This window comes from Thermobia domestica, chromosome 14 (genome assembly GCF_964235325.1).
Source record: "Thermobia domestica chromosome 14, izTheDome1.hap1.1, whole genome shotgun sequence".
Lineage (NCBI taxonomy): Eukaryota > Metazoa > Arthropoda > Insecta > Zygentoma > Lepismatidae > Thermobia > Thermobia domestica.
This window is the reverse complement of record NC_137467.1, coordinates 6539239-6552099: the sequence shown is the minus strand read 5'-3', so window position 1 is coordinate 6552099 and position 12861 is coordinate 6539239. Positions and strand designations below refer to the sequence as shown.

The window sequence follows — 12861 nt, the reverse complement described above, 5'->3', positions numbered from 1 at the left end:
AGGGAGCGGAAAATTATTTAGAGCACAGGGGTGCACAATATATAAATACGGGCCTGCCTAGAGGTGATGATCAATCGGTGGAGACTGATACGTTTTGTGGTGATACGTTTTATCTTAATCACCCGTCTCCTTTAGCCGACAGGATATAACGGTGGGACGTAAAATTACAAATGTCATTTCATTTCCAAAGAGTGAAAACGTGTGCTTAGATTCCCTTTACCCTTTGGGAATCCGATGGTACAATTTGTACCATACGGGTGTTTCATGGTACATTGCGTTATAACTCTCCTATTTGAGCTTTTTCGTCCGGGTTAAGCGGTTAGCGCACGCGTTTTTGGCGTGGGAGACCCGGGTTCGATTCCCGGCGAGATCACATGTGGTTCGGATTCCACGTTAATCAGAAGGTCCACGTCTCATATAGCCTCGCTGCTGAACGGGACGTTAAACTCAAAATTAACTAAACTCAACTCAACTTTTTCGTCCGATTTTTTTCTCTTTTCCAAGTCCAGAGACATTGTAGAAGACCTTACGTGTGGTTTCACACCTTCCTGCGTCGAGACATAGGAGGTGATGACGTCATAATTCTAAAATATATTTTCTTTTATTAAGCCTATGTTCATTATTTTTTGGCGGGTTGCACGTAGAAGATTGAAATTTTCCATAAACATTCAGTCCACCGAGTAGTATTTATCAGATTTTTTTCAGATCTCTGCGTTAAAACAGGGGGTGGGGTACAGAGGGGCTAAAAGTTGAAAAAAGGGATATTTAGACCAAAAAATCCTTTTTTCGGGATTTTCCCGCCTTAGATACATGATGGAGACACGTGAGTCATACCGTCTGAAAGGCAGTTCTATTCTGAAGAAAATGATGTGCGAACCATGATCCTAGGGTAATTAGGGATGTCTCAGGGAATTTTTACAAAATATCCTTCTGTATACGGGAATATGGTACATTGTCGGTATATATATTTTTTGGCGGGCTTACTTTTGCACCTAGAAGATTGAAATTGTGCATAAACATTCAGCCCACCTAGTAGTATTTATCAGATTTTTTCAGATCTCTGCGTTAAAACAGGGGAGGTCCAGAGGAGCTAAATGTTGAAAAAAGGGATATTTAGACCAAAAAATCCCTTTTTCGGGATTTTCCCACCTTAGATACATGATGGAGACACGTGAGTCATACCGTCTGAAAGGCAATTCTATTCTGAAGAGAATGATGGGCGAAACATGACTCTAGGGTAATTAGGGATGTGCCAGGGAATTTTTATCAAAATATACTTCAATATACGGGAATATGGGACATTTTCGGTATTTTTTTGGGCGGGGTTATTTTTCCACCTAGAAGATTGAAATTGTGCACAAACATTCAGTCCACCGAGTAGTATTTAAATATTTAACAGATTTTTTAGATTTCTGCGTTAAAACAGGGGGTCCAGAGGGACTAAAAGTTGAAAAAGGGATATTTAGACCCAAAAATCCCTTTTTCGGGATTTTCCCGCCTTAGATACATGATGGAGACATGTGAATGGTACCGCCTGAAAGGCAGTTCTATTCTGAAGAGAATGATTAGCGGATTATAGTCCTAGGGTAAATAGAGATGTCTCAGGAATTTTTTTTTTACCTGAGATCATGGTGTTTTGCGGTAATTTGGGGCATTGTGGGAATTCTTGATAAAAATTTCCCCCGCCCTTAGTATTCAAGATAGAAACTTGAAATTTGGCACACACATTCAGTATACCAAGTACTATTTATCAAATATTTTTGAGATCTCTACGTTCATACAGGGCCGCTCCAGAGGGGCCCAAAATGTGAAAAAATCCCCCGACATTTTCCCTTTGACATCTTTTTCCCTCTCATGGTATACGGTATGAGCATGCAAGTGGTACCATTTGAGAGCCAGCTCCATTCTGAAGAGAATGAGGTATGAACCATGATCCTAGGATAAATAGTGACGACGCAGTAGCTGCTTGACTGAAAGTCTAAAAAATACCCCAAAACCCCGGATGCCAAAAGGGTTAATGTGCCAGTAGATTGGAATATGCGCCAAATTTCAGTTCCGATCTACCATTTTTCGTTTCTAGAGACCTCATGAAAATACTTCTATGCTTGAGGTTAACTCTATTGCTGCCCCTGTTCTATATCGACTACTATTCAGGCATTCATTCCTCAAACTGTTTTGGTGTTGTTCGGAACACCCTGTATGTACTTCACCAAGGTATTTTAAGTGGTGATATCACCAAGTAGCAGTATATTTCCTATTTTAATTGATAACGATTGCAAATATCACATCATCTCCGCACTTTAAAAGCTCTAACTACCCTATTGTACGCTTCGCTATTGGTTACTCCAGTTCATGCACTTTTCGGTTGGTCTCAAGGATAATTTACACAAAGTGTGCCGTGCACGTGCCATTCCAATGCCATGCTTCGTTCGTGCCACGGCCGCGAATTCATAGCTTTCTATACCATTTCTTTTGGTTCTGGTCAACTTCGTGTTGCTTCGTGTGCTCCGAAGAAAGCCGAAGGATCTCGGCCGACGAGCTACGACCGGGCTGGTTTCTATTTTAGGCAGCCTGTCGGGGAACGGCATGGGAAACCACAGACATGTCACGTCATGTATGAATTAAGAAAGACAACCCAATGAATTATCAATGTCAAAGTATGAAAAGAAACTTTGAGAACCACGGTATGAGAACGCCATACTATGTTTGAATTAATCTTCAAAGAAAGTCAGACCACTGTTAAAAATTTTACTCCAAGAAGTTATACAGAAGAAACTTATATATGTAATGGGGTGGTTATAATGGGGTGGTTACATATAATTAAAAGTAATGTAGCTTCATTGAGTTCTATTGGAGAACGGCTGTGATGGAGCGCTCCCTCTAGTGAAGGGATTCCGTGGTTCGATTTCACGCCATGTCAGTTTGTGGGTTTTCTCGATGTTCTTTTGTTTCCTACCATATTCTCACCTCACCAATTCTCTCATAGTTAACTTACTCCACATTTTCATTCTACCAATTTTTTATAATCATAATTTTCGTTAATCAAGTCTCCTTTATCTGCAGGGCACCACCAGACGGAGTAGTACTAGACATTTCATTTCATGCTATGGAAGAAATGATTTTTCGGTCATTATTCCTCCATGGTGCAACTGATTTCAGGTTTTATTTCTTTAGCACTTCGGTTTACCAAAACTCCTGTACACACTGGTATGGAAAACTTAAAAAACGAAAGTAAATCTGAGATGTTAAGTCACTCACAAATCAAATAGATCGGTGAAACTTGAACCATACACAGAAAGTAGTGCTATAGTATGATACAGGAAGTAACGGGAGAAACACGTGATTACAAGAGCTAAAATGGCACTTTTATACAGAAACAATACCTTACATCGAAGTCTCTGCGACCCACAATTGCCCCCTTGACATTACAGAAGGAGAGAAATGACCCTTAAAAAGGTGTTTGATCATCACAGACAGTAACGCATATTCTGAAACGTGGTCCCATGCTACTCATAAGGTTAGTAATGAGTTGCAGGGTGAAATTCCGTTCCTTAACCAGCGCTCTTGACAACTGCTGGCAGGCCCTTCGTCCATCTGAACGTATTAAAATTAGGGGTAAAAGCGGATCTGAAAAGGCAGGGGGACGCATGACATCATACCGTTTTCCATCCCTATCTTTGGGAAGTGGGAGTATATCGTAGATATTTTTGGCAGTGGGGTAACAGCGTTCCCCCTCATTTTTATCTCTGATTAAAATAATATATTTATGCCATCCCATACATGCACGATGCGATTTAAGTCGGGAAAATGGATAGATAGTCCAGTCCATTCCGTCGAACATTTTCTCGTTCCAAGAGTTCCACTACCTGCGTCGTTCGATGTTATTGCACATTATCACCTACAAAGATGAAGTTCGGGCCGACTATACCTGTGAAAAGACTCAAATTCCAAACATTTCCGGCCTGACTATCAGTGAAATATTGCACTATCGTTGATGGGATATAGTGCCATCTATGTAAGAAAGACTATCAGTAACAACCGCCTAGCTGCATTACTTCGTTGGAAGAAGACATTTAAATCAGCCACTATACATTAAGCTCGTATGATGCATGACAATGCACGTCCACACAACTGCTGTTGCCAAAGGTGTAATGAAAGATTATAGCTTCGGGGAGATTCAACACTCACACTACAGTCCAGATTTAGCACTGCGGCCTTGACAATAACAGTAATGTGGACTGAAGCATTGTCATGCAGTAGGCGGGCTCATCACACAGCAGAGATTCAAATGACTGCCAACAACGAACTGACGCAGCTGCACAGTTTAAATTGATACATGATCTCTCTCATAGATGGCACTGTATGCCATAAACGGCTTGTTACAAGTGGGGCAATATTTCAGTGTCAGGTCGTAAACATGGAAATACTCTCATACCACGTCGAGACCTCCCGAAATCCCGACTTTTCTGTAAATTTAATCTAGTTCTAGGAATGTTTTTTTTTTTTTAAAAAAATTGATATATCCTCGTACTTAATAAAAGACAAATTGTGACCAAGTCATATATAATAAATAATAGCGTTACAGTTTCGGCAAATTAAAATTTGCCTTCAATGTGTCTGATGAAGGCAAAGTTAATTTGCCGAAACTGTAACGCTATTATTTATTAATTAATATTATGCTTTGGTCAAAATTTGTCTTTTATTGTATACAAGAAGTTTCAAAGCTAAAATGAATGGTATTCAGATCCTAAATTGAATTTGGATCCGCCAAAAAGTTTTGGACCCCTTTTGAAATAAATTCCTGCGTATGTGCTTACTTCGTACAATTTTTATAGTAATGATTCTCTAAACCCTTTTATCACAACAAGTAAAGTTGGGAAAAACCACGGGACCACCATCGGTTGCTCTCGATGTGAGTATCATGTGTCTTGGCAACATTGGCGTCTCTGGCATGTAAAATTTGGGGGGGACATCAAAGGAAATGATCTAACTGCTAGTATCTCAGTGGCATTTTAGATTGTGTCACTTCAAAATATTGGGGGGGACGCGTCCCTCCCGTCCCCCCGCCAGAGACGCCCATGCTTGGCAATAGCCCTGCACTGTAACTTCCATTGTAGGAAGCTTTGTTGAAGTATAGGAACGGGAATCTTGAGCCATTCTTCCTGACAGTTTTTCCAGAGGCCAAGGACAATGGTGAAACGACCAGATTCAAGTGCTCTTTTCAATAGGCCAAATCTGCAAAAATCCATGGGACTGGCATCAGGTGACTTCACTGATATGTTCTGGAAGGGAATAGCCCGCCGCCATTTGTTGCAAAAATGTCTGTGTACAGCGGGGTTATGTGACGAGGCCTTATTCATACGCACACGAAATTGATTAATTCATTTCCATACAAACGGAGCAGATCTTCTGTATAAATTGGTGTAAGGATATGTTGCTGATAAAATGTGGAGTTGATTTTGCAGTTTTTAGGCACCTGCTGAATCGTTAACTTGCCTTTATAGCAATATTCCGCGATAACGAGAAATCCCTTCGAGAAACTTGCTTTGCAGTGACGCATAAGTCAAGACGGGTTTTTGTTTCATCGAGTGTGGCAACAAACTTCCACTTTCCCCTGGATAGATGGTGTTCGAGGTGCCTGTAGTGAGTCTTTCTCTTTTTTCGGTGAGTCGCAATAGAAACATGTCCACGAGTTTTAAATACCATCCGGAGGTTTAATTTGTCACATATGTTGCGATTCACAGTTGACTGTGCCACGTGCAATCTCCTTGTCAGCTCACGTTGTGCAGGACATTTTCCTGCAGGGCCATTCGGCGCAACTTCCGAGCTATAGGTGGAGTCACCGCAGTACAGTCATTTTCTACTCTCCTTACTGTGAACGAAGTGCTGGAACATCGTGGTGTTTATGTCGATTAATTATGTTTTTGATGGTTATTGATCCCAGTGTATATCCATTTTCCCTGCACTGGTTTTGAATCTGTGTCACGGAAAACTTCGTATGGGAAAGTGCTACGACGTAGTCTTCACAAAACTGGTTCACTTTGGGAGCCATGATGCACACACCATACACACGCGCGAACTTGGCACGATACTATAGATCTTTGGTTTTCTACTGCTGTTTGAATCATTCGGATCGATCGATTCAGTGAGTAGGGGTTAAGGTTTAAAATCGGACACATATAGACGGATCAACCTTCTGCAATGAAGTGAAAACCCGACTTTAATCGGTCACATATAGACGGAACAACCTGCTGCAATGAAGTCGAGATAGCGTTTCATTAGTTGTGACGTAACCAATAGACAAATGATACTTCATTTGGACTCGTAAATATTTAGGCTTTGGCGTCCTGTTCTGATTCTTGAGTATGGAAATGGGAAAAGGTGTGGATAGATACAAAATCAATTTACTATCACAGAAACCAAAATTATTGACCTAAACTAAGGATGATCATTTCCATTTCATTATCTAATTATTTTGTGTTTGATATGGTCATACCGACATTTACAGAACCTGAAACTTGAACGGATAACTAATTATATTACAGATATATCAGTACTTTATGCAGATAAGTTGTGTGGTCTAATAACTAATAATTTTGTTTCGAAATGACCATTAACTATAACAACTCAACCATGAACATTGTCTTGAAAGGAATTACCTAAGTGACTAACGAGCAAAATAACAAGAAACATTTATTTAGTAATCAAGAGAATATGCTGTAAACAATCAATACAGATAAACATAGCTATATTACTTATTTGAAAACTAAAGTATTAGGTACTATTTTTGATGACCCACAAAGTCATTAGTTCCAAACAATGGAAGCATCACTGGAACACGATTACGACATTTGCATTTATTTTATTACGATAAAAACAAGATAATCAGAATCTTACCCTTGCTGGTATCCTAATGAGAGACATTTTAACTTTTAAAGCCCTTTAAATATCTAAATAGATCCACCCACAACTTTTTAAATTTTAGGCGTCTCGAGTGCAACAGCTAAGAGTCACATTTTAAAAAAACTTCAACAGAAACAAAACACAATCTACGGTTACAAAAATCATAAACGGTGTCTACCAATGTTGTCAGGTAAGCTTTAGAAGATTCACCATATAATACGTAAAATTTTATTAGAGCATATGTCTATTCGAATAACATTATAACTGATATTAATCACATTTACGAAAGTTTGAAATTAAAAGTAAAGCTAGTTTTCAAAGAGCTAATTTCAAAACAAATCACCTAATCAATTCCTGCCAGCTCAACTCTGCGGTAATTGTCGTGAGCATCCGAAGTACGATTATAATCTTGACGGTACGTAAATGATAAATAATTTCATATGGAAGTCTATAGTTAGGGCCTATATTGAACACTTATGCAGATATTTGATACGGATTTTCCTTGTTAAAGTTCATAATGCACATTCTTTATGGGCACTATTTCATTTTATTTCTAAAATGTGTGATCTTTTGTTGTTTTGGATACTTTAATGACTATGGTCAGTGGCACAATTAGGATTTTGTTTCGGGGGCAGCTATGCACAAGACGTGAATAACCACTTATATTTTTCCTTTTAACCCTTTAAAACCCAAACATACAAGTGCGTCATTGGGGATTCAGGGGAAGAGGCAATTGCCCACCTGAGTTTGAGAATATGTTTCAATCGATTGTCTACTAATATATTAGGAAAAAGCGTGGAACTCGTATGTCGGTGGAGGATCTTACCCTCTCCCGGCAAATTTGAAATGACGCTCCTGCAAACACACTATGAATATTTGTAATCTCAGATCAACTTAACTGATTTAATTAAAAAAAAAATGGAAACATTCAGTTTTATCTGTGTACATTTTTATTTGAAAGAAAATGTTGAGACAAGTTGAAGCTGACATATACTTATTGCAGTTTTAATCGCAAGAATTGCAGACTGGTGAATCTTATGTGATATGATATACACAAAAATTTAGCAGCGAATTTAACCTTTTATTCTATTCATAGAAGAAAAAGGAAGCATCCTGTTGGCCTACCTAATTTCGCGGGCTACTTATTCCTCCCCTCTTGATTTTCTTTAATTCAAACATTTACCTTTCTTTATAACTAAATGATGTAAATATTCCTTTGCTATAATAAATAAAGTCCCATTATATTGATATCCACGCAAGTTGGTGTGGAACACCAGTTTCGCTTATCAGATTCTCTTAGTTTTGATGTTACTGACGACGGCCGACTTGAATCACACGAAAGTATGATAGGAAAACGAAAGAAAGTAACAACTAAGAAAAAGAAACAGAAGAGTAGAATAGACGAAAAAAAGAACACAATTCTTACATGAAATGAAATTTGACAAATACAGTATTATTTCTGAACAAAGAGCATAAGGAAATGGGAAGCCAATTAAATCCTTAGAAATTGTAAAGAAGGGTTTTGTACCGGTACGTGGAATGCGAAAAACTAACAAATTTATTTCGGGGGGATTGAGCCCGTTAACCTCTCCTAAATACGCCACTGATTATGGTAATAATAATAATAATAATAATAATAATAATAATAATAATAATAATAATAATAATAATAATAATAATAATAATAATGGCATATGCTGATGATGTAAATTTAATAGGGGATGATAGGAGAACAATAGAAAGAAATGTAGAGATCTTATTAAACGCTTGTAGGGACATGGGTTTAGAAGTAAATGCAGAGAAAACTAAATACATGGAAGTGCGTCGGGACCGTAATACGGCAAATTGTGGAGGCGTTAAAATATTAAATTATACTTTTGATAAAGTGGATACTTTCAAATATTTAGGATCGATATTAACAGATGAAAATCGTATTCACGAAGAAATTAAATGTCGACTAAAAACAGGAAATTCGTGTTATTATTCGGTTCAAAATCTCTTGTCATAGCGAATTCTGTCGAAGAATTTGAAGCTTAAAATATATAAAACGATAATCATGCCTGTTGTTCTGTATGGTTGCGAAACATAGTCACTTACTCTGAGGGAAGAACATAGACTGACAGTATTTGAGAACAAGATCCTGAGAAGAATATTCGGACCCAAGAGGAACGGGAATGGTGAATGGCGGAAACTCATGAGGAACTACATAATTTATACAGTTTACCCAACATTGTTAGGGTCGTCAAGTCTAGGAGGCTTAGGTGGGCAGGTCATGTAGTTAGAATGGAAGAAAGTAGAAACACTTTCAAAGTCTTTACTGCAAGACCAATCGGAAAACGACTATTAGGAAGACCTAGGCGCAGATGGGAGGACAATATTAAGATGGATCTCGCAGAGATAGGAATACAAAGTAGAAACTGGATCCAATTAGCTAAGGATAGAAGTCAGTGGAGAGCTTTTGTGAACGCGGCATTGAACCTCCGGGTTCCATAGGCCATAGAGTTAGTTGAGTTAGTTTTAATAATAATAATAATAATAATAATAATAATAATAATAATAATAATAATAATAATAATAATAATAATAATAATAATAATATAACCGTACGTATAATAGTAGTACCATTAAAGGGAATTTAATTTTAGTATTTATTCTATAGTTTCTTTCGTAAGTAAAACCAATTTTCGAATTTTGATGTATGTAGTGATGTTGAAACGACATGAAATTTCTAGTTGTACGCAGAGGTAGAAATGAGGGGCGACGCGAGGGGACAGCATCCCCTTAGTAAAAGTTCAAGAAAGAAGGAAAAAATAAAGGAGTGCTATCAAACACCAAAATGAATCTCGCGAGTCATAGAAAAAGAATTGGTAATGCAGCGGATAATCCCTTCACGTTGAAATTGCGAACGTCAGTAGATTGCAAACCACTTGTGAACGCAGTGCACTGCGTTGATGGTAGAGTTTTCATCTTTTTTGGTGTGAGTTTAAGCAAAAAAGTGTGTTTATTTTTTTAACCAGCAACAATCGAATAATACCGTAAGACTGGACTACTTTGCACCAGATTTAAAGAATTTTAAAGAAAATCGCACGTAACTTACAAAAGTAACGATTTAGAACACTGTATTTTAAACACATACTAGCTAGATATGTAAGGAAAACATTCGTGCAAGTTCATTAGTAAACATTCTGTATGACCATAGTTTCGAAATATAAAGTTTGGTGCGAAGTTACCCCACAGATTGGGTTACTTTGGACAACATACAAAAAAAGTATGTTCAACATATGAACATAATGTTTCTTGCAATTTTTTTCCTTCGGTATTTACACCTTTCACTTTCCATACAAAACTGCATGCAGTCTACCAATATTGATATTAGAATGATGGTACCAGTATCAGTACTTATTATATAAATATCAAATTACTAAAGAAAACTATGTATTTTCTAGTACCGACACAGGAACCACATTCTAATAGTTTAGCATATGCCCCACAAAAATGCCAACTCATGAAGAGAAAAAAATCCCTGTGAACTGATTTGCCTTGGTTCCTCTTTACGCCCAAGAATATCATCCCAACCGTAATCAGTGGAATATTTACGGGGTTCGGGGCTTTCAGACTGAAGCCCACCCAAATTGTATGATTTTTTTTTTTAAATAATGTTAGTCATTCCTATGCGTATAAGCTTTAAGCCCCCCAAAAGTCTAATGGTTTCTAAAAAAAAAAAGTTTTTCTGAGTGAAGCCCCTATCAAACTTATTTTTCTGGATCCACCACTGTTCGTAATTTATTTTCCAACAAGAAATCCATTGCGGCATCTACCTAAATAGGAAATTTACCTAAAATTAGAAGGCAGAAGGTACCACTAGTAGTAATTTTCTAAGGGATTACTTAGGACCGATGCAAAATAATCCCAATTAGAAGCTGAAACCACCATCTCCAGTTTTATTTATTTATTTATTTATTTTTGTGACTTTAAATCATTTCAAACTTCAATTTCAACTATTGCTTGAAATTCCCATTGTACACACAGTAGTATTCTACGGAACTGACTTAACTTTGACGGAAATTCTTATATATTATATTTTTCAAATTTTGACGGCCTTTACAGTGATTGTTTTCCATACCTCTGCAACAACAAACCCTCCCGGTAATTAGAACTGAAGTTAACCGCCAATGTTATAGCCAAATAAATACAGTTAGATGTTCTATCTTACGGTAGGAGTTGAAACTCTCTCTTTACAGTTCATGGTTTTACAGACAGAGGACTGCAATTCTTTCCATATTTTGTGCAAAGTTACCCCTGAAGAGCAAAGTAACCCCGTCTTATACGGTACTATGCAAACTGAGACTTTATTGTTGAATGAACATTAGTCAGAAACTGGTAATATCCGATAAAATATGTGAAATCATATTTTGCATTGAACAATTTGGTGTTAAGACAGAAGTTGTAAAAATACGTTTTTCAGGAGTCTCGTGCTAAAAGGAAAAAATGAAATGAAATCTTTAAGTTTTACGTCCCACGGTTATGCCGGTTAGGCTAAAGGAGATGGTGATGATGAGAGATGAGTGAAATGGTGGAATGAAGAAAGTGGGAGAACCCCGAGAAAACCCACGAGCATGGTGTTTGTCCACCACAAAGTTCACTTGGCGGGGGCTGGGATCGAACCCGGGACCCCTCGTGCTAAAAGGACAAAAGTCATACCTTCCATTAATACAATACATTAATACTATTTTTCATACCCTCAAGACTTTTCTAAATAATAATAATAATAATAATAATAATAATAATAATAATAATAATAATAATAATAATAATAATAATAATAATAATAATAATAATAATATTTTTTTTTGCCTCTGTTCAGAATAAAAGCGCTGTATCTTAATGTTACGTGTAGTAATAGCCAGTGACTATTTTCCTTTAAATTGATTCTTTTTCTTTATATAGAGAATGTTATAAATAGAGAATCTGCCCATATGTATCTTCATCCTATTAAATCGATGAAGCCAAAAAACAACCGAGCATCGGCACGTCTGATTGGCTACTCTCGTTTCTGCCATCGTCTGATTGGCTACTTTCGTTTCCGCCACGATTGTTGGCTCAAAACATTCGATCCTATTGGGCGGAGTGGGCAGAGTAGGGGTGGCGAAACTGTGACGTATGGCTTCAAGATTTTGTTGTAAGGGCAGATCCTTTATTTTATAAGATCCTTGTGAGAATCATACACGTTTCCTGTGCTGCTATCTACTGGTGGAAAAGCAAATATCGCTTCTCTAAGTGGTTTCTACAATACTCGTTAGATATCACTAGCGTGCTTAATGCAGACTAGTACGTAACATAGCCGCTTGAATCTCCTAATTCCCTTTCCTGCAAGATGCAGCAGTAAGTTCACTTGAAGCCTGTTTAATCAATTTAAAACAGACTGTAAATAAATTCTTTACATGTATAAAGACCATAAACCATAAAAAATAGAAATACATACCATATTGAATTCTGACTTATCAAAGCCACATATAAGGAACATAAAATTTTCACATAGTTTCTTTTCAAACGAGGCGGCTCCACAACCATATTTGGCTAGAAATCGCATTATCTTGCTTTGCGGCAGGAAATCATATTCCCCAAGTATATCTCCAAAGTACTGCAACACAAGAAACAAATATTTGATTTATAAACAAAGATCACGTTATTATGTTTTTATTATTTTTATTATTTTGATGGTGTAGTCGATTGTCTTTTAGATACACAATTTATGAATTAATGAGTATTTGTACACTGCCAACACTTGTAAATCTTATCAATCAACCTACAGCATGTTACTGATTATTCAGGTGCCTACTGTGACATATATTAGCCAGTTGAAAATGCCTGTTCTAGACTATCCTATTTATACAGAAATGTATGTTCTAGGCTATCCTATATTTATGGAAATGACTATTCTAAATTATACTATCTCTA

At 37.2% G+C, this 12861-nt stretch overlaps 1 protein-coding gene across 1 annotated transcript in view; it reads right to left on the bottom strand.

Moving 5' to 3' along the window:
- LOC145670662 (gastric triacylglycerol lipase-like) overlaps positions 1-12861 on the bottom strand; it is a 79732-nt gene that overhangs the window by 45221 nt on the left and 21650 nt on the right. The window contains 1 exon segment of the mRNA XM_081739451.1: positions 12386-12544. Coding sequence (XP_081595577.1) covers positions 12386-12544 — 159 coding nt within the window.